At 40.3% G+C, this 23,417-nt stretch overlaps 1 protein-coding gene and 10 non-coding genes across 13 annotated transcripts in view; all 11 read left to right on the forward strand.

Annotated features, from left to right (window-relative positions):
• LOC130179364 (ATP-dependent 6-phosphofructokinase, platelet type-like) overlaps window positions 1–23,417 on the forward strand; it is a 32,472-nt gene that overhangs the window by 3,425 nt on the left and 5,630 nt on the right. Inside the window, exons 2-17 of one of the 3 annotated variants that reach the window (XM_056392293.1) lie at window positions 1,472–1,545; window positions 3,862–3,939; window positions 4,364–4,553; window positions 4,655–4,820; window positions 5,225–5,269; window positions 5,579–5,687; window positions 10,136–10,231; window positions 10,865–10,957; window positions 11,085–11,210; window positions 12,044–12,108; window positions 12,481–12,550; window positions 14,741–14,887; window positions 17,126–17,196; window positions 17,575–17,662; window positions 19,417–19,569; window positions 21,769–21,921. In XM_056392293.1, the coding sequence (XP_056248268.1) occupies window positions 1,472–1,545; window positions 3,862–3,939; window positions 4,364–4,553; window positions 4,655–4,820; window positions 5,225–5,269; window positions 5,579–5,687; window positions 10,136–10,231; window positions 10,865–10,957; window positions 11,085–11,210; window positions 12,044–12,108; window positions 12,481–12,550; window positions 14,741–14,887; window positions 17,126–17,196; window positions 17,575–17,662; window positions 19,417–19,569; window positions 21,769–21,921 (1,724 nt within the window). The remainder of the gene's footprint in view (window positions 1–1,471; window positions 1,546–3,861; window positions 3,940–4,363; window positions 4,554–4,654; window positions 4,821–5,224; window positions 5,270–5,578; window positions 5,688–10,135; window positions 10,232–10,864; window positions 10,958–11,084; window positions 11,211–12,043; window positions 12,109–12,480; window positions 12,551–14,740; window positions 14,888–17,125; window positions 17,197–17,574; window positions 17,663–19,416; window positions 19,570–21,768; window positions 21,922–23,417) is intronic. The other 2 variants (XM_056392292.1, XM_056392291.1) reach the window with 2 other exon arrangements.
• trnar-ucu (transfer RNA arginine (anticodon UCU)) lies at window positions 6,222–6,313 on the forward strand. The gene is given in 2 exon segments: window positions 6,222–6,258; window positions 6,278–6,313. It is a non-coding gene; the product is annotated as a tRNA-Arg (tRNA).
• trnar-ucu (transfer RNA arginine (anticodon UCU)) lies at window positions 6,831–6,922 on the forward strand. Its single transcript is given in 2 exon segments — window positions 6,831–6,867; window positions 6,887–6,922. It is a non-coding gene; the product is annotated as a tRNA-Arg (tRNA).
• trnar-ucu (transfer RNA arginine (anticodon UCU)) lies at window positions 7,043–7,134 on the forward strand. Its single transcript is given in 2 exon segments — window positions 7,043–7,079; window positions 7,099–7,134. It is a non-coding gene; the product is annotated as a tRNA-Arg (tRNA).
• On the forward strand, window positions 7,255–7,346 carry trnar-ucu (transfer RNA arginine (anticodon UCU)). The gene is given in 2 exon segments: window positions 7,255–7,291; window positions 7,311–7,346. It is a non-coding gene; the product is annotated as a tRNA-Arg (tRNA).
• On the forward strand, window positions 7,864–7,955 carry trnar-ucu (transfer RNA arginine (anticodon UCU)). The gene is given in 2 exon segments: window positions 7,864–7,900; window positions 7,920–7,955. It is a non-coding gene; the product is annotated as a tRNA-Arg (tRNA).
• trnar-ucu (transfer RNA arginine (anticodon UCU)) lies at window positions 8,076–8,167 on the forward strand. The gene is given in 2 exon segments: window positions 8,076–8,112; window positions 8,132–8,167. It is a non-coding gene; the product is annotated as a tRNA-Arg (tRNA).
• On the forward strand, window positions 8,288–8,379 carry trnar-ucu (transfer RNA arginine (anticodon UCU)). The gene is given in 2 exon segments: window positions 8,288–8,324; window positions 8,344–8,379. It is a non-coding gene; the product is annotated as a tRNA-Arg (tRNA).
• Window positions 8,652–8,743, forward strand: trnar-ucu (transfer RNA arginine (anticodon UCU)). The gene is given in 2 exon segments: window positions 8,652–8,688; window positions 8,708–8,743. It is a non-coding gene; the product is annotated as a tRNA-Arg (tRNA).
• trnar-ucu (transfer RNA arginine (anticodon UCU)) lies at window positions 8,864–8,955 on the forward strand. Its single transcript is given in 2 exon segments — window positions 8,864–8,900; window positions 8,920–8,955. It is a non-coding gene; the product is annotated as a tRNA-Arg (tRNA).
• Window positions 9,228–9,319, forward strand: trnar-ucu (transfer RNA arginine (anticodon UCU)). The gene is given in 2 exon segments: window positions 9,228–9,264; window positions 9,284–9,319. It is a non-coding gene; the product is annotated as a tRNA-Arg (tRNA).

The following is a 23,417-nucleotide window of genomic DNA, read 5'->3' on the forward strand; positions in this document are numbered from 1 at the left end:
TCCAAAGAATAGTCGCATCCCGTACACATTCTGCACATAAGGGCCAGTGAATGAGACGGGTTGTTTACAGCTTATACTGTGGGAGGAAATTTGGCCAATAGACAGTCATGTTGGCTGTGAGGGGCAGCTTGTTCCTGCTGTGCCCAGTGCTTCACTACGCTCATACTCACACAGAGAGTGGGCTTATACAGACATATGTGTCGGTCTTCAGCAAAACAAGCCATTTGATAACAAATGCTATAGATGCACAGTGTTATGTAACAGCCTGTGAGCCAACAATAGCCATGGTGAACCCACTGCACTGGGCTTTGGGCTTCAGTTATTTGAAAAAAATATCTCATATATGAAGTGATTATGAAAATGATCATAAGTTGCAGTTACAATTCTACTATATTTTTTTTGTTGCAGTAATCATTTATTATTGGCTTTCATGCCCAATATCTCCATTAGAATCATTCAAATTTAGCTCATAGCTGCCAATCTGCATGAACACAGAAGCCAAATATCAATGAGATACACCCTCAGTTCTATATCCAGTATTTGTTTTAAAGCCCTGGCCTGCTTATATAAACCTGTAAAATCAATGTATGGATGATGATTTACAGTCATTCCTGTTTGTCATTTCACTAAGTGCACCGACAGACGCTTTTGTGTTTTGGCACAGGATCCTCAAGGGGACTCTTGCTCTGTCTCTTCTCCCTGCCTCTCTCTCTTTTGACCTCTTTACCCCTCCTGTTGTCTGCTGCTCTGTCTGGCTTCTGCATCTCTGATTATACTCTTATGTTTCCTGTTTTTTCCCTCGAGCCATTTTGAATTTATTTACTTTTTTTGGTTTTTATTAAATAATATATCCAAGGTTGAGTGGAAGCAGGAAGCGTGACTAACCTTTCCTTGATATGGTTTTGTTCTTGAATTGGGTGACAGTTTTTTTTTCAGTTCAGAGACAAATTAGTGATTGGACATATAATAGAAAAACAGTGACCTGAGCTCGTTTCACTGCAGTTTGGCTGTAGATGTATAATATCCGTGCCCCATGACCTCCAGAAACATCAAACTGTTGTCAGTCTGTATTTAAATCTATTAAACACATGACTTTGTATTATTCTGAACAGGAACAAGTTTTTCTGACATTTTTCTGATGTGCAGTTTTTTTGTGCAAATGTGTTGCGAAAACGACTGAATTGCAGTTTTTAACAACATTTTGAAAATAAACGCACACAAATGTCAGTTGAATATTAGTGAAAACTTTTCAGGATGTCTTGGAGGACAGCCCTCAACCAAACTGAGATGCGTCCAGAGAGTTTAAGAAAGGCAGTGAAATAATGGTCATGACTCATTCCTCTGTCCACTAGTTTGTGCTCCTCCACTGTGTTGCATTCTTAGTTTATTTATTTCCATCCTTTGGCTGTTGGGATACCATGATGTACAACAAGACTGTGACAACCACTGATTCCTCTCTGTCCTTTTCCAGGCATGAACGCAGCCGTCAGGGCGGTCGTCCGAATGGGCATCTACGTAGGAGCGAAGGTCTACTTCATCCACGAGGTGAGACATGACACGTGACTCAGGCTCCAGACGTGGCCCTCAGGGGGAGTCTGCAGTTTCTGCCACACTTGACAATGAGCTAAATTAGAACTGAGGAGTCTTCCTTTTTGGCTGTGATTATCTTTGAAAGCGGTCAGCAGGGTTCAAAAATCAAATACGAGACAGCATTTGGTTTCAGAGTCAGGCATCTTTTTGAAAACCACGGAAAATCTGGGAAAATCTTTTAAATGGAAGGCAAAATCAAAAATTTTAAATCTGAACACCTGTTTTTGAATTGATCTCAGATTTATATTCTAAATGATTAAAACCAACTCTCTGTATTAGCTGAGATTAAAATCTGCTTAGTTCAACAAGTATCTTATAAAACGTGTGATTTTTGTTATTCACACATTTTCCCAGTAGACTCATGATGATTCTGGCAGCACACAGGCTGTGCACAGAATTTCACAGATGTGAATAGGAGATAAAAATGTACAAGTCACAGAAAACAAATCATGATAATTCTGCCAGGAAGAAGGCAAACAGGTCACTGTGCACCACACAATGAAACAGAAGACGTAGCTGCAGTTTTCTTTGAAAGCAGATATCTGCCATTACATGAGGTGTTCTTCACCACTTATTACATCTAATATTTCATTGAAAATAGATGAGAAGTTATTGGTATTAAATGTATTTCAATGTGGTTAGCTGCAGTGTCTCTTATTAAGAAATAAGAGACAATTATTATTTAACAAACATAAAGATTTGTTTGTGGGTTTGGAAACTGAAGTCTGATCTGTCCTTTAAAATGCAATGAAGACAATACCTTTATGACATCTTTATAGATCTTCCAAGCTGATTTTTAACTCTTGCCCTGTGTCCCCGTCATGTATTCTGCCGGCAAGACATTCGTGACATTCATTTAACCCAGAGGGAAATTATACTTCCTGCTCATTGCTGAAACACTTTAACCTCCCTATAGGGTCTGTGTTTATTTATAACCGACTAGTAGCAAGGCAAATCTTTGCATTCATGTGGAGTCTGCATGTATGTAGTGTGTACTATAACACAGATCTCACGATGGTCAGCACTGCCTTGATTATTGTGAATAGTTGAATTTTTAAATGCATACATTTTAGATAATGTCAGCTCATACAAAGTCATTTAGTCAGGGTATTGAGTTTGGTGACAAACAGATCAGTAATATATAATGTAGTTGTAGTATACTTCCTTTTAGCTGTTATTCCTATCTCATTACAGACCTCTTTTATATTTTTGCATTTTCTTCTTTTGGTGTGTCTTAAATAAAATCCAGAAGCTCACAGAGTGTATTGAGATATTTTAATTTTTAATATATCTTTGAGGATGAATATTTCATCAGGAGAGGATTTGAGTGACAGATTTTTGCATTAATGGCTCTGCAAAATGTTTTTTTGTTGCATCCTAAGCGAGGTTTACATGGTTATTCCATCAAGCATTACACATAAGTTTACTTGCTTATTATATACAGTGAATGGAGATTTGCTGTTTTCTGCAACTGTTGTATTACTGTCAGGATAAGGGTTTTTCTTCCCATTGGATTCACACATCTTAAACTGTAATTTAAGTCATGGTAAAGGAATTCAAATTGAATCTTTAATATAAAATAAAAATAGTCTGCAGGATAATCTGCTTCAGGACTTTGAATTATGAAGAATTATAAAGAAAAGCAGCAACAGATCCCTGTTACTTAGATATCTGAGACTTCCTGGATATTGAATGTCTGAGAATATATGAGAATATATGTGTGTGAGGATGGGCATGACGCCACTGATGGTAGTGACAGGGAGGGCAGGGTTGGAGACGCTCTGGTCTCAGTGTGGATATAATTGGATTACCAGGGGCAGATTTCATTCTTCCCTGGCTCCATCAGCCTTGAATAATCACTGGGCTGTGAGTAATGACACCTGAGTGCCATGACGCCTGTATTTTGGCTCGTAGCTTTGCTCAGCATACACAACACAGCAGCAGAGCCTAACAAGCATAACTATCAGTGCAAAAAGATTTGATGATATTTTTTTCTAACATATTCAGATTTTAAACAATTTGTCGATTGACAAATGGCATTGACAAATTGATTAACAGAAACAGAAACAAAATTATCTTACAGCATTTTCTAAGCTTATTTTTGCCTTTATTTGATTGTCAACAGTAAAGAGGAATATAGGAATCATGGGCAGGGAAAAGGGGTACGACATGCAACAGAGGTCCATAGCCAGAATCAAAGTGCGTGTGTGTGAGTTTTGTTGCGTGATGAATGATTCAGTGAATATCTGTCATATGTGTTTGTCCTCTCAGGGTTACCAGGGTATGGTGGACGGTGGAGACAACATCAAAGAGGCGACGTGGGAAAGCGTCTCCAGCATGTTGCAAGTGGTGAGCGGAGCTTTCTTCTGCTGTTTCAGGTCACGCACTCTGATATAGTTGCGTGAGGTTCTGTAAACATTACATTAAGCGTTAAGATATCTGATCCCAGCTCAGTGTAATATCAGATGCGTTGGTGGAGATGTATGATCAATGAAAGTGACTTTTATCTCTGAGCCAAATGAGTCTGTGATTGAATTAGAGCATTAAACTATTTGTCATGATCAGACTTTCATTCTCTAAAGTGGATAACATTCAATTCAACTGTGAAAAAATATTGATCTTGTAGACCAGCAATAGTATAAACAGCATTATAAAGTATGTGATGGTTAAAAAAATGAGAAAGTGTTTTTCATAGCAGCAAAATAGAGCCAGTAGATGAGCACTTTAAGGAGAGAACAGTGTGATTTCAGATTATAATCTGTGTTGTCCTCAGGGTGGCACAGTCATCGGCAGCGCCCGCTGTAAAGAATTTCGTACCCATGAGGGCCGTCTGAAGGCGGCACACAACCTCGTGCTGCGCAGCATCACCAACCTGTGTGTGATTGGTGGAGACGGCAGCTTGACCGGAGCCAACCTGTTCAGAGAGGAGTGGAGCAGCCTGTTGGATGAGCTCCAACAGCAAGGTGATCACTCGCTGCAGGACTTCCACTTGACTTTACATGATCACTCTCCCTTTATTACAGGTGTGAACTGAACGCATCTCGCTTCCTCTCTTGTTGTTCAGGTCTGATCGACGCGGAGGCAGCCCGCAGTAACTCGGAGCTCCACATTGTTGGTATGGTCGGCTCCATCGACAATGACTTCTGCGGCACTGACATGACCATTGGCACCGACTCGGCCCTGCATCGGATCATTGAGGTGGTGGACGCCATCATGACCACCGCTCAGAGGTGAAAACATCCTGAGAGGAGAAGAGACGAGTTGAGATGTGACAAGATGTAACAAGAAGTAGCAAGACGAGACATGAGACAACTAGATAATAGATGTGACGAGATGTGACAAGACATAAGGAGACAAGACAAGAAAAAAGAAAATGTAATGAGACACGACGAAAGTAGACAAACATGGTATCCCCTGACGTGGGTTAGCTAGCTAGTTGTAACTTTCATAGGTGCATCTATCTGTAGTTATCAGCGTCCCTACAAACCTCAATGACATGTCCTTTTTAGACATGGTTAAGGTCAGGGTGAAGGTTTGAGTGAGTTTGTCTCAGTCATCTGTCCAGCACTGACCTGTTTCAACAGACCAGCCCAATGGGTGTCACTTATAAGTTCCATTTCTTGTTGTTTTGCAGCCACCAGAGGACATTTGTTCTGGAGGTCATGGGCAGACACTGCGGGTAGGCACTTTTCACTGTGTTAGAGAGTACATCACAGAGAGAAAAAGATACCACACACATGTTGAAGTTTAATTATGCTCAAGTCTCATTAGCCAAATGAACATCACCAAAAATGTATGCAGACAACATGGAGCTGACCTGAAGTGTGGAAATATTGATAATACTGCAGTGAGGCTCATTTGTTTGTGTGTCAGGCATGTCAGTCTGTTCAGGATGTGTAGATTAAATATTTATATATATTTATATATATTTGTTACAGAAAATGGAAAGATACAAAGCAATTACTAAAATGTGTTTGTGTGTGTGCAGATACTTGGCCCTGGTCAGTGCCCTGGCATGTGGGGCAGATTGGGTTTTTATCCCTGAAATGCCCCCTGAAGATGGCTGGGAGGATAACATGTGTCAGAAACTGTCTGAGGTAACACATACACACACAGACACAGCAACACATTAGTAATACATCATTTACCACAGCTGCCATTTTAGCTGTTTCTGTTTCAAAAATAGCAAATAATTTTGTGTCTTCTGCATTTCAGTGCCATTCTAGGTATTGGACATTAAGTAATATCGTCATTCGGGTAGGAATATGAAATGCACACCAGAAGCTAAAAGATATGTGAAGAAGGGATCCAAACCCACAACTTTTGAAGTTGGGTTTTTCTTATAAAGAGGCTGAAATGTATGGAAGCAGCTAGTTTGGAACAAAGATCTGTGGAAAGCGGATTAATTCAGATTTGTCTGTGACCATGCACTCATTTAGTGGTTAAACTTTTCTGAAAGGGAAATAGTTAAGGCAATTCAAAGGTTGTGGGTTCGAGTCCCACCAGAGTCGGAGTTTTACAGGGAAATCATTTGTCACACAGATTTGTCTATAAAAAACCCACTGATTTAGTGGTTAAACTTTTCTGAAAGGGACAAGTTGACTTGTGAGACCTGCTGTTCAAGGTCAACTGGCTCTGTGGCGCAATGGATAGCGCATTGGACTTCTAGGTAAATAGTTCTGAGGCAATTCAAAGGTTGTGGGTTCGAGTCCCACCAGAGTCGGAGTTTTACAGGGAAATCATTTGTCACACAGATTTGTCTATAAACAACCCACTGATTTAGTGGTTAAACTTTTCTGAAAGGGACAAGTTGACTTGTGAGACCTGCTGTTCAAGGTCAACTGGCTCTGTGGCGCAATGGATAGCGCATTGGACTTCTAGGTAAATAGTTGTGAGGCAATTCAAAGGTTGTGGGTTTGAGTCCTACCAGAGTTGAGCTTTTATAGGGAAATCATTTGTACACAGTGTCTTCACTGGATAGTGTGGGACCAGTAATCAAATTTCAAGTCGGAGTATTAAATGCACACCAGGAGTCGTTTAAAGGTTGAACCACATCAGTGCGTTGCTCTTATAAACCTGTTGTAAAGAGGTTGAAGTGTGCAGTCGCAGCTAGTTTGGAATACAGATCCATGTAAAGCAGCAGTCACACAGATTTGTCTATAAACAACCCACTGATTTAGTGGTTAAACTTTTCTGAAAGGGACAAGGTGAGTTGTGAGACCTGCTGTGCAAGGTCAACTGGCTCTGTGGCGCAATGGATAGCGCATTGGACTTCTAGGTAAATAGTTGTGAGGCAATTCAAAGGTTGTGGGTTCGAGTCCCACCAGAGTCGGAGTTTTACAGGGAAATCATTTGTCACACAGATTTGTCTATAAACAACCCACTGATTTATTGGTTAAACTTTTCTGAAAGGGACAAGTTGAATTGTGAGACCTGCTGTGCAAGGTCAACTGGCTCTGTGGCGCAATGGATAGCGCATTGGACTTCTAGGTAAATAGTTGTGAGGCAATTCAAAGGTTGTGGGTTCGAGTCCCACCAGAGTCGGAGTTTTACAGGGAAATCATTTGTCACACAGATTTGTCTATAAAAAACCCACTTATTTAGTGGTTAAACTTTTCTGAAAGGGACAAGTTGACTTGTGAGACCTGCTGTTCAAGGTCAACTGGCTCTGTGGCGCAATGGATAGCGCATTGGACTTCTAGGTAAATAGTTCTGAGGCAATTCAAAGGTTGTGGGTTCAAGTCCCACCAGAGTCGGAGTTTTACAGGGAAATCATTTGTCACACAGATTTGTCTATAAACAACCCACTGATTTAGTGGTTAAACTTTTCTGAAAGGGACAAGTTGACTTGTGAGACCTGCTGTTCAAGGTCAACTGGCTCTGTGGCGCAATGGATAGCGCATTGGACTTCTAGGTAAATAGTTGTGAGGCAATTCAAAGGTTGTGGGTTTGAGTCCTACCAGAGTTGAGCTTTTATAGGGAAATCATTTGTACACAGTGTCTTCACTGGATAGTGTGGGACCAGTAATCAAATTTCAAGTCGGAGTATTAAATGCACACCAGGAGTCGTTTAAAGGTTGAACCACATCAGTGCGTTGCTCTTATAAACCTGTTGTAAAGAGGTTGAAGTGTGCAGTCGCAGCTAGTTTGGAATACAGATCCATGTAAAGCAGCAGTCACACAGATTTGTCTATAAACAACCCACTGATTTAGTGGTTAAACTTTTCTGAAAGGGACAAGATGACTTGTGAGACCTGCTGTGCAAGGTCAGCTGGCTCTGTGGCGCAATGGATAGCGCATTGGACTTCTAGGTAAATAGTTGTGAGGCAATTCAAAGGTTGTGGGTTCGAGTCCCACCAGAGTCGGACTTTTACAGGGAAATCATTTGTCACACAGATTTGTCTATAAACAACCCACTGATTTATTGGTTAAACTTTTCTGAAAGGGACAAGTTGACTTGTGAGACCTGCTGTGCAAGGTCAACTGGCTCTGTGGCGCAATGGATAGCGCATTGGACTTCTAGGTAAATAATTGTGAGGCAATTCAAAGGTTGTGGGTTCGAGTCCCACCAGAGTCGGACTTTTACAGGGAAATCATTTGTCACACAGATTTGTCTATAAAAAACCCACTGATTTAGTGGTTAAACTTTTCTGAAAGGGACAAGTTGACTTGTGAGACCTGCTGTGCAAGGTCAACTGGCTCTGTGGCGCAATGGATAGCGCATTGGACTTCTAGGTAAATAGTTGTGAGGCAATTCAAAGGTTGTGTGTTCGAGTCCCACCAGAGTCGGACTTTTACAGGGAAATCATTTGTCACACAGATTTGTCTATAAACAACCCACTGATTTAGTGGTTAAACTTTTCTGAAAGGGACAAGGTGAGTTGTGAGACCTGCTGTGCAACCCACCCACCCACTGGTGGGTTCGAGTCCCACCAGAGTCGGACTTTTACAGGGAAATCATTTGTCACACAGATTTGTCTATAAACAACCCACTGATTTAGTGGTTAAACTTTTCTGAAAGGGACAAGGTGAATTTTGAGACCTGCTGTGCAAGGTCAACTGGCTCTGTGGCGCAATGGATAGCGCATTGGACTTCTAGGTAAATAGTTGTGAGGCAATTCAAAGGTTGTGGGTTCGAGTCCCACCAGAGTCGGACTTTTACAGGGAAATCATTTGTCACACAGATTTGTCTATAAACAACCCACTGATTTAGTGGTTAAACTTTTCTGAAAGGGACAAGGTGAGTTGTGAGACCTGCTGTGCAAGGTCAACTGGCTCTGTGGCGCAATGGATAGCGCATTGGACTTCTAGGTAAATAGTTGTGAGGCAATTCAAAGGTTGTGGGTTCGAGTCCCACCAGAGTCGGACTTTTACAGGGAAATCATTTGTCACACAGATTTGTCTATAAACAACCCACTGATTTAGTGGTTAAACTTTTCTGAAAGGGACAAGGTGAGTTGTGAGACCTGCTGTGCAACCCACCCACCCACTGGTGGGTTCGAGTCCCACCAGAGTCGGACTTTTACAGGGAAATCATTTGTCACACAGATTTGTCTATAAACAACCCACTGATTTAGTGGTTAAACTTTTCTGAAAGGGACAAGGTGAATTTTGAGACCTGCTGTGCAAGGTCAACTGGCTCTGTGGCGCAATGGATAGCGCATTGGACTTCTAGGTAAATAGTTGTGAGGCAATTCAAAGGTTGTGGGTTCGAGTCCCACCAGAGTCGGACTTTTACAGGGAAATCATTTGTCACACAGATTTGTCTATAAACAACCCACTGATTTAGTGGTTAAACTTTTCTGAAAGGGACAAGGTGAGTTGTGAGACCTGCTGTGCAAGGTCAACTGGCTCTGTGGCGCAATGGATAGTGCATTGGACTTCTAGGTAGCTACTCGCTCAATAATTCACATTCACAAAGTCCTGAAAAATCTCTCTTTTAAATAAACTCGTCTAAGTAATACCAGCGCAGAATACTAAAACTAGCCGTTAACATTATATGTTTTGCATAAACTGTTAGATTTGATGTCGATAACAGTGTTTGTTATCATCCAGAGCCGATCTCGGGGTTCCAGGTTGAATATTATCATAGTTGCTGAAGGAGCCATTGACAGACAAGGACAACCCATTACCTCTGATTTTGTGAAGGATGTGAGTAGAGCTCAGTCTCAGACTGATGCAGAGGGGAAACCAGAAGCTGGATTTCTTTTGGGCAGACAGACCTCACATCACAATTTCTTCAGCAGAAAATAATTCAGAAATTAAAATATCAGCAGTAAACCTGATTGTCTGGGTGTCAATGTGGTTTCTTTGTTGGAGAAAAGACACAATCCTGACACACTCAGTGGCCCACCTTGCTGTAAATATGAAACTTCTCCCACAATGTGGCAGGTGTCTGCTGAAGAAAGACTTAAATTATCAACATGTTTGGGCGCTCTTCAGAAGTCAGTCAGAGATTATCCTCCATCACAGGATCCAGCTTTTGGGAATGCAAAAGGTTTTCTGTCATGTTTTTAAATGCTTCTGCTTCTTTATATCCTTCTAGAACCGTGCTGATAAGAAAAGGCTGAACATTATTATTGTAGCCGAGGGTGCCATAGATTGCCACAACAAGGCTATAACTCCTGATTATATCAAGGATGTAAGTATGTTGGAGAAGCCTGGTTATGTCACGGACCCACAAACCTTCAGAAGCATGGATGTTTTTTTTCCTTCACTGTGGGAACCTTTTAAATCCTATGTGTCCTTTGTTGACTTCACTTTTTTTTTTTTTTTGCATGTGCCATGTAAGTTATTTTTTTCATTTATTTACTAAATACATAGTCCTCCAGGCTTTTAAACATTATTTTATTCCATTCCCATCCATCCCATGTCCATTTGCACCCTTCGTTTTTAACCTCTGCAAGTTCACTTCTGCATCAGCCATTATTTGTCACTCACTAACATGACAGGAGATGTTTTGCATGATTTCTTCTTCTGTGTTTTTATGCTTGACACTTGTATGGTCCATTTTATTTCTGCATGTCCTTTAGATTATTTCATTTGAAGCGGCTATGAAAATTTACAAAGAATGAAGAGGCTGAGTTGTGATTTTCTATGTGTTGTAATCTGAAATGTTCAGAGTGAGGCCATTTAAATTAATCTCACAGCTCTTTTGTTTAATTGTACTGATTACATTTAATAATGTACCGTAGATTTTAATAGGACATTATTGCATGCATTTCCAATAGTTCTTTTTCCTCATGATCATCTCATGTTCTCTTTCCATACCCAGCTGGTAGTCCGCTGCCTGGGTTTTGACACCAGGGTCACCATCTTGGGCCATGTGCAGAGAGGTGGGACCCCCTCCGCCTTTGACAGGATCCTGGTAAGTCACAGTATCACTAACAGCACTGATCAGAAATAATGCAATGTAAAACGTGAGAGATTTTGTCTGCTTACTAACACTGCAGACATTCTTAGCGTGACCTTTAAATGACCCTTGTCATCTGCAGGCCAGTCGTATGGGCGTGGAGGCAGTGCTGGCGTTGTTGGAGGCGTCTGCGACCACCCCGGCCTGCGTCGTGTCTCTGGTCGGCAACCAGGCTGTTCGACTGCCACTTATGGAGTGTGTTCAGATGGTAAGAGTGTGTGGAGTGTGTGTTAAAGACAGACAGAGGTCGTGCTGAGAGCAGTGTGCAGTGTTGAGCCCTGAAAATGAGATTGTTCCACTACAGATTAGTCTTAAGCTTTTCCTGTAATGGACAGTTTAAGGTGCAGAATGACAATTGACAGTTACATCATTAAAAATTGACATTTGGACATGGTTTTGAACATGTGACATTTTAACAAAGGATCCTAAAGTGTCACTATACTATACGATACTGTATATATACAAGTGCTGCAAGCGTCTCACTTTAAATAACATTTAAATAAATTCAATCGTGCCCCAATTCAGTATGATACACTAATGATAACTGCTACTGTTCACAGATGGTTTATTTTTTTCTTTTAGCTATGAACAGCTCCTTCTTTTCCTTAGTGAATTGAATTGTGGGATAGTAGTGTACAGTAAAATGACACTCAAGAATTGGTTTAGTATACATACTGACATCTTTAAGCGTATTTAATTTCTAAACTTTTTATTTAAGATAATAAATGTATTTTAATTATGTTAAAGACCTGTAGCTTTGAACCAGGACACTGCAGCACAGTCTTTAGTATATAAAACAATGCAGGGCAGAGATTAGTATAAGAATAAATGATAAAGAGACAAAATGTGTCTGAAAGGACTGAGGTTTAGTTGGAAGGTGGTCATTGGGCCCAGGTGCTCCTCGTTCAGCATAACACCACCCACCCTTCACCTGCAAGCTATTCAAGACATCACAGACACAAACAGGTACAGAGGCCTGTCACAACAGCACAAAATAAACACATGCCTGTTTAACATGCATCTTTCATGTTTTGTCATCAGACCCAGGAAGTACAGAAAGCCATGGATGAGAAGAAATTTGATGACGCAGTCAGGCTGCGTGGGAGGTATTTCTTTTTTTTTTTTTTAATTCTACAGCTTGGATATTATCAAATATCTGTTAGATCTCTCAAATGTCTCGTTAAACTAAGGTTCACTTGACTACAAACAAGTTTAAAAGCTAGATGCAACACATAAAAACAACAAAAAGCTACCAACACTGAATCATTAGCTTTTACCCCGTTGTACACAGATTACCAATAACACTTGTCCTCTTGTCTGTTTGGCAGTGTGCCCCACTTTAATTGTGTTCTAATTGATTTTTTGATTGACTCTAAAGTCTTTCCCTGCAGCAGCATTGGTGCCGACAGGCAGTGTGGATTTCCTACATTGGTTAACTTTGTGTTTTGTTGTCTTTTTTTAACCTCTCTCATTTGCAGGAGCTTTGAAAACAATCTGAGCACCTACAGACTCCTCTCCTACCGGAAAGCAGACTCTGAACTTCCCAATGTAAGTTCCCTCACAATCAAATAATAAGAAAAAAAAATATTTATTATATCTGATCAATAAGATTATTACAACTTTAATTCTTCTAATGTGTCTTTCCACCAGCGGCTCTGAGATTTGTACGTTAGCATATAAGGTACTCCCTGCTCAGGTGCATTGTGGGTGCTGTAGTCTTTTTGTGACACTAACCAAGTATGTTGGGTTTTTTTTTTTTTTTTTTTTTTTTTTTGACTGTCTCTGTCCCGAGGGAGAGGAGGAGGCGGGGGATGAAGAGCAGTATGATGTATGTGAGCCTGCAGCTTCTGAAGCTTCTGCAGGCGTAGTTCACAGAGCAGACAAGCCTTTTACCAACTAGTTTAGTGACCTTTAGACCTTTATGTTGAGCCTTCTTCTCATTCACTTTGGCTTCTAACATTCCCCTTTCTGTGGTGAAATTAATTACAATTGTGAGAGGATTTTCGTTTTTCTAGGACTAATATACTACCAGGCATTTTTTATTTTATTTTACAGAGACAACATTTAGAGCTCCTGTCCATTTATATTGTAACACAGTGGCACAAAATGACAGTGTCAGTGCTCATTATCTGTCCCTCTGTCTGCCATTGCTTATTCCTTCACAGCTCTGCTTAGAAGTAGACGCATAGACATGCGGAGAGGTGCATCAGTGCTGCGGTGCTGTCTAAGACAATCACAGCATTTCTTGTGATCTGCTTCAAAAGAATCTGAAGGAGTCTCCTTACAGTTCACTGTGGAGACAGTAGCTGAAAGTGTCTTTGCTTGTTCATGACTCAAACTGGACAGGCTCCATTCTCTCCCTGTTAAGTATGGTCAGTGGCTGCAGAAATGTATAATGATGATAGTAATAATAACAACAATCTTTATTATTAGCACTTTTTCAAATCTGTGTCTCTTGTGCTTTTGCTTAGTTCACAGAGCAGACAAGTCTTTTACCAACTATACTATCAAAATTAAAACTTAAGTGCAGGTTTGGGAAGCTTTAAATGCAATTTGCTGAGGAATCAACCATACATAACTCTTGGTATAATTTCAAATCATATGATACTGGTGCTGATGCATATCATTTCTTAATCAGAATCAAATTATGTGTAAATAAAACTAAGAAACTGACCAAGCATTCAAAACCAACTTTCAGTATGTGACAGTTTTATATACCCAAATCTTGAGATACAAAATCTACTCACTAATTTGGTGTTGTGAAATGTATAATATTTATAAATTATTTTCAGAGTTTTGACATTGAGCTGAGAGTTGGACGCCTGTCCAGTTTAAGCTTCTCCACGTCGTCTTCTGTATGTTCTCTAATCCGGTCCATGTCCTTGATTATCCTGTTAAAGAATTGCAGGTTGAATCTGTCGTTAATTCACAGCGCACCTTTGACCCATCACACCAAATACCGACAAGTCATTTATGGCTGAGTGGCTTGTGGCTTGCATTCAAGTCATGAGTCATGTGCACACAACTACATGGGCCTTCAGCCGAAATATGGACCTTGTGCTCTTTGTCATCTGGGACTGAAACCAGTGGCGCAGTTCTCTGGATGATCCAAGTCTGAACAGCGAGAAAACAGTCTGCATTTGACCGTCGATGTTTTCAGTGGTTGTCGTGAGAAAGCAGCTGCTGTTTTCACTGCGTCTTTTAGCAGCATGTGGCTTCTTGCATGCAAGGTAACCTTTGCCTGCTGCTGCTGCTGCTCTGAGGCAAAGTCTTACCTGGCTCCTCAGCAGTGAATGAGACATGGATGGTATTATGAGGCAGTGTAGATGGTCAACTATCCTGACAGGCATGAAACAATTATTATTTTGTTATTTTTATAAGGATACTAGTGTAATTTAAAAATGAAAAGATAAGAATAATAATTTGTCCGGTTCGTCTTTTTCATGCTCCAGGAGTTAATGTTCATCTTCTTTGCCTCTAAAAGTTGCTGATATACCATCCTCTTCAAACCAAGCATCACACATGCTTTGGTTGTGCGCAGAATGTAAGATTCACACCTAATGTGTGAAGATGCTGTTAAATGTGACAAAGCTTGAGGGTGCTGGCTCTAATAAACATATGGCCCTAATTAAGACGTGCACCAGGTTTTGCTTTCTCCATTGCGTAATTCTGAGTATATTGTGTGTATGTGTGTGTGTGTGTGTGTGTGTGTGTGCGTGCGGTCTCCGCCACCCACAGAGCTCGTTTAACGTGGCGGTGTTGAACGTCGGTGCACCGGCAGCAGGTATGAACGCTGCCGTGCGCTCTGCCGTCAGAGTGGGAATCACTGAAGGCCACAAGATGTTTGCTGTCAATGACGGCTTCGAGGGATTTTACAAAGGACAGGTAAGAGAGAATGCGACACACACAACTATGTACAGGTTATATTTGTTTACTGTATATTTGTCCAGGGGCTGCATATGTAACCTCTCTGTTATTTTTTTCAGTGAGTCGATGAAACGTTTAGTTTGTGAAATGTCAGAAAACAGTGACGACAGTTTATCAAAGCCATCCTCAAATGACTTATCTTGTCTGACCAACAGTCCAGACCTCGAAGCTATCTATCTTACAGTGTTGTATCCATCTGCTATAATCTTTACACTTTAAAGGCTGCAACAAGGAGAAAAAAAAAGTTTTTTCCAAAAAGATGACTTAAACAATTTATTCTTATGAATTATTTATTATTATTGATTTGTTGATATTGTCTACCATCTAATCATTTCAGCACTACATTTGTTCAGCAATTTAGTCAGTTATTCTCCCCAACTATTTTTGAAATAATTTTACTCTTTTCATAGAATAATTTTTTAAAAGAAGCACAGTGATTATTGTTGTTGTTGTTGTTGTTATTGTTGTATTCAGTAAAGATTTGCCTGGAGAACAATGAAGTGTCTCACCCTAGATTGAAAATCTATAATATCTGCATCACTTCCTCTAAAAGCTACAAACTATTTTTTTTAATACATTTTAAATGCTTTATTCATGTAATCTCCTCTGCCCTGACGTGTTCACCAGTTTGTCAGAACAGTAGTGCAAGAAAATATGATTGAATCACTCAGTAAACTCTCAAAATGTTTTAATAAATTGGCAACAGATACACAATTCAATAACAGCATCTGTATTGGTTTCATCTTGCACAGTAATCGGTGTCAGTGTTGTGTGAACACAAGTACAAGAGAAGTTTATTGAGCCTAAACAAACATTACAGTCATGCTGAGTACACTTGAGCTGGAACCTGTAGTCATATTCACCTGAAACTGACACTGCTGACAGGTTGGCAGTTTAAAACCTGATTGGTCAGGCTGATCTGTCTTTTCTCCCTGACTGTGATTTCTTCACTCTCAAATGGCATTTATGAAAATCTGAAATCTGTGTCTTATATTCATCAGTGATGCAGGATCAAACTCTACTTTCAGCCTGTCAATGCGACTGTAAACTTAACTTCGTAACTGCTAACACTTATTGAGAGTAAACATTCCTTGGAGGTCATAGTGACTCTCCTGACCAGTGGCAGGGAGCAGGAAGTAGCTGCGCACTCACTCTCCTCCCTCTCTGCTGCTTGTCACAGTGATAAGACTGTGTATGGATAAACAGTGCCACTTACTGTAAGCCAATTATTCCACTCCCACAGCAGCTATACCGTATATACACATGCACGGTCTTTGGCTCGGTCGTGTTGTACTGATTGTGTACATGCTTTCCTCAAATGCACACACACACGCTTTTTCAGCTGTTCAGAAACATGCCGCGACCTGTTGAAAGCGATTAAGCCCAGAGGCGAGTTGTCATGTAGAAGGATTAGACGTGATTGAAAAGTGAAGCCGTGATCCCTGGATAAAACCCCAACTAAGTAGGACGCCGATTATAATGAAGAGCTACTGGTTAAATGTAGCAACACTGGTGCAGTGACAGTACAGTGGCAAAATGTTTGTGCCACACTCCCTCATTAAGATGCTTTGAAATATAGCGTTTCATTTTTAGCACTGTAAATGGTCAGTTGAGTTAAAGTACAAACCTTTTTTTTCACGTACCCGTATCCCTATCTCACCATGTACATGGTTGCATTGGTCCACATTTCCGAGATATCTGTCTCTAACATTTCTTAGAGAGTTATCTCTGTTAATCCTGATAATCCACTGAATTTACTCTCAACAGTTTTCAGAGCCTGTTCATTTTAAAGAATGTAGATACAAGGAAAACTGTGAAGTCCAGAGTTATCCGTGTAGTAAAATATCACCACTAAACTGTGTATAATAAACTATGTATAGTAGCACCTTTTTTAAAAACAAAGTTTACAAAGTGCTTTGACAACAAAGCAAAAGCAGTCGAGAAGCTCAGGAGGTGTGATCATGTGTCTATGTATTGTAATGTATCAAAAGGAGAGATGTTATTCACCCATGTTTCTTTTGTTTTAAGATATAAAACCTTTTTTTTTTTTTTAATCATAAAATTCTGAATATTTTATTTATTTATATATATATATATATATATATATATATATATATATATATATATATATATATATATATAATATATATATATATATATATATATATATATGATCAAAACGTCTTTCTTTGTCAGATCAAGGAGATCAAATGGGGAGATGTAGGTGGTTGGACTGGCCAGGGAGGATCGCTGCTAGGGACAAAAAGGTAAGTTGCTGCGGTCTCAAAGTGTAGATGTGTAATCTGAAGATAATGTCATTTGTAATAGTTGTACTGTAGATATTTTAATGACTTATATCTAGTATAAATCTTTTGGTCTGGTGGCACTTTATCACCTTTTTTTCCCTGTAGAATGAATATTTCTAATTAAAAGTTAATGAAGTGGTATATTCTCAGATTAATAATTATAAAACCTTATTTTTCCCTGCATGATTATGAATTTTAATATATTGTCAGAGTGATTATACCGTCACTTCTTAGAAATGGAATTACATGTTCGTTGGTTTCTCATGTTATCTTTGTTAACTAACAGTTTAACTGGATTTAAGTGAAACATTTTTCATTCATTTTCTTTCTATATGTCAGAACTCTTCCAGGCAAACATCTGGATAAAATTGCTGAGCAGATGAGGATCCATAACATCAATGCCCTGCTTGTCATCGGAGGATTTGAGGTATGTAACTTGACGTGATTTTTGAGCACAATGGCAAAGTTTTATGTTAATATTTTATCTTTCTTATTAGAAAAAAATCTTGCTCTGTCTTTTTCTGCCATTTTTAGCATTTGTCATAATTTTGAAATACTTTTATTCTGAATATTGTTTCTTTCCACAAAGCTACTGATAATTGTATAAAAGCAGAATTCTTGAGTTATCTGAAAAGATAAATCTGTATTATTTTCATTACCTGTTACAGTGTTATCAAGCGCCCTCTCTTTCTAGTGTTTCACATTCACTATTGTTCAACATCGAGTCCATTTCATTTTCACTGATTTACCCTATTTGACATTCCAACATGAAAGGCATGTCCCCATTTATTTACAACTATATTTTTAAAAATACAATTATGACACATTTAAGTGTGACAGGCTCTCTCCTTGTCTGTCCATATATGTCACTACTCCATGACCAAGCTGCAAAGACGTACCTTGATGATTTGTTTATAGAACTTGTTAAGAATCATAAAAATGACCTTAACCAAAAGATGGGTTCATTGTTTAGTGGACTGGTGAACTAGAAAGAGATTATCTCAGATGTGCAAGCTTCACACAGCTAAATATGCAAGTAACACAGACAAATATTATACATTACAAATGTAAGTTCACGCATTCGTTAGACCTAACAGAAACCAAATGGTAAAAAAAAATAAGTGTCAGTTTACAAAAAATACACTGGTTTTTGACTTTGACAGCTTGGCCAGAATATAATCTGCCTTCACCCTTGTCTCTCTTTGTGTGTGGAAGTCTTCTTCCTGTGTGTGTGTGTCTCAAATCCTCTGTGATTGGTCTGGCTCTCTCCCCTTGGCTTCTCCCACCAGTACACTCTTCCTATACGTTTGTTTATCCCACGTATCATCGCTGTGTCTGTTTTTTTTCCTACCGCATTACTCAAGACGTTCAGGCTCCTCCTACACTAGATCCCTCCCAACAACAGACTCCACCCTCTCAGTGTAAGCCCCTCCCACAGCCAGTTTACTACACAAACGTAACATTTATTTGTGCTGCTGATGGAGAATATTGTCTTATAATGTAATGCACAAAGGACAATGAAGACTCACTGTTGTAAAAAATAAGACGACTGGAAGGAAGCTGAATCAAAACCCTCTTGCTTATATATTTTCTCATAACTTCCTGAAGTAGCAGTCGGTAAATAACATCTTGTAAATATTAGTACAATACAGTTAAAGCTTCACTAATCAATATTTCCTGCACTGATTGAGTGCATGTATTGTAAAAATGCCCTCTCACAGTGATGGAGAGAATTATTACCCAACTCTGCAGTTCCCTACAGCTTTACAGAGCAGAGTTGGTGGAGACCAAACAAGAGCTAAAAGGACTTCACATTCATCTGGTGGCCAAAAACACAGATACAGAATGATAAGTCATAGTCTTTCATTTTTTGGTTGCTGGTGAGTTTTTCTGCCCTCAAGAGGCCAGAACCAGCTTAGAAAGTATGTAAGATTGATTTCTTCTATAATAACTGCCAAAACTGATTGAGAAAAAGTTATTATACTACAAGCTATACACTATTAATATGTAGTATGGAATTTGGACACTCTATTTTTTAGTTCTGCCCCTCCCTCACTGCTTCAGCTCCTCCCATCGGTTTTTCTACAACCTTGCCTACAATGCCTTTCGTCTACCTCATCTCCCCTTTTGTCTCTACCTCCTCAATAATAACCAATAAGACACTGGCTCTCACTGCTGCAGGCCTACGTGGGATTACTGGAACTTTCTTCTGCTCGGGACAAATATAGTGAACTCTGTGTGCCCATGGTTATGGTCCCCGCCACCGTCTCCAACAATATACCTGGTTCAGACCTCAGCATTGGCTCAGACACTGCTCTGAATGCCATTACTGATGTAAGTGCGGCTGGGTTACTGTGTGTGTGTGTGTGTGTGTGTGTGTGTGTGTGTGTGTGTGTGTGTGTGTGTGTGTGTGTGTGTGTGTGTGTGTGTGTGTGTGTGTGTGTGTGTGTGTGTGTGTGTGTGTGTGTGTGTGTGTGTGTGTGTGTTTTGAAGTTGGACTTCACACACACACCACCACCACCCAGCCAGTCAGATTTTAGGGCTTCGCTGACTGACAGCTCGCATCCACACATGAGCAATGAGAAGGTGGACTTAATTTGACAGGCTGAGACAGTCAAGAAACTACAGTCTCTATATCGATAACAACTTTAGATATTTTTGTGAGAATGCCATGCTTAGAAGTTTAGAAAAAGTTGATAAAATAGTTGCGTGATTGTTTGTGATTTTGAAACTGAAAATATATTAGAAGTTTCCGTTAAATATAAAGTAATTTAGGATGAATACTCACAGTTGGTCTCAAACACTGGGGTGGACCCATGCCAAGGGGCTATTTAGCTCTAGTACGGGGGACATGAGCGGGAAAGTGGAGGTAAATGAATGCCATCAAGATCCAGGTTAGCAAGAATTACTCAGAGCACAAAAAATGTTTAAAAATACACATCAGTCAAATCCAAAAAGTGATGCAGTCTTGCTCCCATGTTCAGTGTCAGTGTAGCAGGTGAGCCAACTCAGTAGTTCATGTGCAGTTCATGTTATAAATAAGATCACTTTAGTTACATTAAACTTTGCCTGAGTGCTCGAGTCAGCTTTTGTTGTGGTTGTCAAGAATGTGATTTGGCTTCCAGAGGGGAAAAGTTTGAGATTCACCGCTGCACAGTGTCGGTGAGCTGTGATATTTTCTGTGTAAACACAGGCAGCTAAAACTATATGAACGATTTTCATAGAGCCGCTTGAAACGTGCAGATCTTCTGCTTTCACACAAACAAAAGTAAATCATAATGTTAGTGAATGAAAGTGATACAGTACATTAGAAGAGTGAAAACAGACTTAAACACAGTGTTTCAGACAGGCAATGCATCCTCAGACAAAACACCACGGAAACAGCTTGGCATTTTTCAGTATCTTTGAATTACATATTATTTTAGTTAATAATTAATTTCAACTCAAACCTTAGTTGCTGGATGTTGTTGGATGCGAGCTGCGCAGCGGAGGTCCCAGGTAAGTGTTGGGGCATGCAGTGACGTGTTGTGGCATGTTTTTTGGCGCGTGGCCCTTTTCTGTGTGTGTTTGGTAAACAGCAGATTAACTGTCCAGTTCAACGCAACAGGGACGCTCTGCTTGCTCCTTCTCCTCCAAACGGCACGGTGTCGTTTGGAGAGTAAGTCTGCATGCTGCGTAGGCGTGCTACGAGTCCAGCATCACTGACTGCAGTCCACATGTTAAGTGTTTTTATTGTTGTGAACCAGACCAGGTTCCTCTGTGTGACCTCAGCCTGTCTGCACACCTGATTTAAAAAAAAGGAACAGAAGACAACAAAAAGCAGCTCTTCATTTCTTGAACATAAAAGGAAACAGCTCAGAGTGTCTGGAGGCCCCACCCCTGTCTTTATCTTGTCGCGTCAACACTGTCACATGTCAGCCAGGGTGAAGCCAACACTCCCCCCCCCCCCCTCCCATCCCATCTCCTCTCAGTCAATGGGAAGCCAAAGCCCCCCACTCCCCTGTCTCCTGGAGAGAGCCAGCCAGCAGCGCACACACTGCAGGACACACGCACGTTACAGAGACACATCTTCATGGTCTCAGTTCAATTCAAACGACCTCCTTCTCTTGTATCCTTTCTTCTTCACTGTTAGCTCTTAAAGCAGCAACAGACTTTACTTTTCTAAAGTGATGAACAGGTAATCAGTCCTCCCATTTTACCTTCTCTGTGGAGTTTAAATTGTAGGTGGTCGTCCAAAGTTAATCATTAAATTTGTTGCTGCACATTACTTTCTGTTAGTGTACTGTAAAACAGGATTTCATGCAAAACAGTACACTCCAAAAATGAATGCATAGTACAGACTGTAGTGTAAACAATCTAATTGGGAACTTTAAGGTAACCAAGGATACAAGCCCATGAAGCCACTGTGCACCATGGACCAGCCTGTAAAACCACTGTAGCTTCCTGCACACTGAGGACACATTGACAGGGTCTCAGACATGTAGTCTTCCACCTGGTGGTCTAACTCGGTATTACTACGGCCCCCACCATCAGGCCTTTGAGTCCCTGCTGCAGCTGTACGAGGCCCGGGCCGACTACGAGGAGCTTTGCGTCCCGATGTGCATGCTGCCTGCCACCATTAGTAACAATGTGCCCGGCACCGACCTCAGTATCGGCGCCGACACGTCCCTCAACGCCATCGTGGAGGTAAGGTGCAGTGGACAAGACGAAAAACATGAGGAACATAATGGATAGAGGTTTCCTTTAGTGTTACCTGTGTCATAATAAAGATCATCCTGTGGTGGAAATAACTGATGTGAACTAATGACTAGCCCTGAGACTGATGCACATAGATGGGATCACAACTTAAACTTGCGTGACTTTTTTATAGCTAAAAACACAGACTGCAAAAGGTGGAGAAATCCCAGTTTAACCTAAAGATAAAAGGAAGCTGCTGGGCATACTCACACAGAGCCGATGATATAATTAAAATGCCTTTATTTTGTTAGAGTTTATTAAAGTAAAATGTCCAAAACATAAATCCCAAAAAGGGGGGAAAAAATGCCCTGAGGGTGTGGTTGGAAAGGAAAGGAAACCAGAGTGGGGAGTCAATATTCCTCATTTAGATAGACCTCACTGGCATTACAAGTAGGCTTTATAAACAAGAAGATATTAATTATCATCATGATTGAATGATACCAATCATTTTAAACTATAAAGAGAGGGTGTAAGTAAGTTTACAAGAAAGGTCTGAAATCCATATCCTCATTAAGACCTGGATGAGCACCTCCTCTGATTGGCTGCTCCACAAGCCCAAACACCCTCCACTCTCCGCCCTGAGGAAGATCCTGTAGTGGTTGAAACCAGTCTGTTTTTTTTTTTTTTTCCCTTTTTGGGATTTATGTTTTGGATATTTTACTCTGATAAAATTCCTGAAGTCAGCCCAGTAGCTTCCTTGTGTCACTTTGCATTCACCTGGAGACTCACTATGGCATAACCGAGAGCACCCGGTATCTTTCTCTATTTTTAACCTATAGACGCCTTGCTAACACAGAATCAGTCAGTGCATGCTTTTTTTGAGAGTAAAATTATGATCAGAAATGTTTATGGAAAAAGCTGTAAAGTAAAAACCACAACAATCTGTGAGTACACGTTTTCCTGTTTTTGAGAAAGGCTACTTCAAAGACCATAATGCATTGCATGTCACGTGAGTGTTGTTATGTTGTACTGATGATGCTATGCATTTTGGAAGCAGTTCTGGGTCACATCCTCCCCCTGCTGGTAAAGTGTGTAAAGCTTTGTTTGTGTTTGAAGAGTGCATCAGTTGATGTGTTGTCAGGTCTGAGTTAGAAAGTGCTCATCAGTGATTCTGTTCTTCCTCTACTGTTGATACCAGATGGGTGAAGTCTTCCAAGAACAAAACGATGAGTACCAAAATTTTAGATGACTAAGAAATAACAATATGAGATTTGGCAACAAGATAAGGGGAGACTGCGTACAGAGTCCTGATCTGGGAGACTCCATCCATCTGGGTAGAACGAAGGTCCAGTGTGCACAGGTCAACTCTGACACCCAGATCAGATCATCATCACAAACCAGCCCCATTCAGTCACGCTGTGTCTGCAGATAACCACTGTTTTCTAAGTGAAGTACTACACATACTGTTATTTTAGCTACACAAAAGTATAGAAGTAAAAGGCTTT

The sequence above is a fragment of the Seriola aureovittata genome, chromosome 12, assembly GCF_021018895.1.
Source record: "Seriola aureovittata isolate HTS-2021-v1 ecotype China chromosome 12, ASM2101889v1, whole genome shotgun sequence".
Taxonomy (NCBI): Eukaryota; Metazoa; Chordata; class Actinopteri; order Carangiformes; family Carangidae; genus Seriola; species Seriola aureovittata.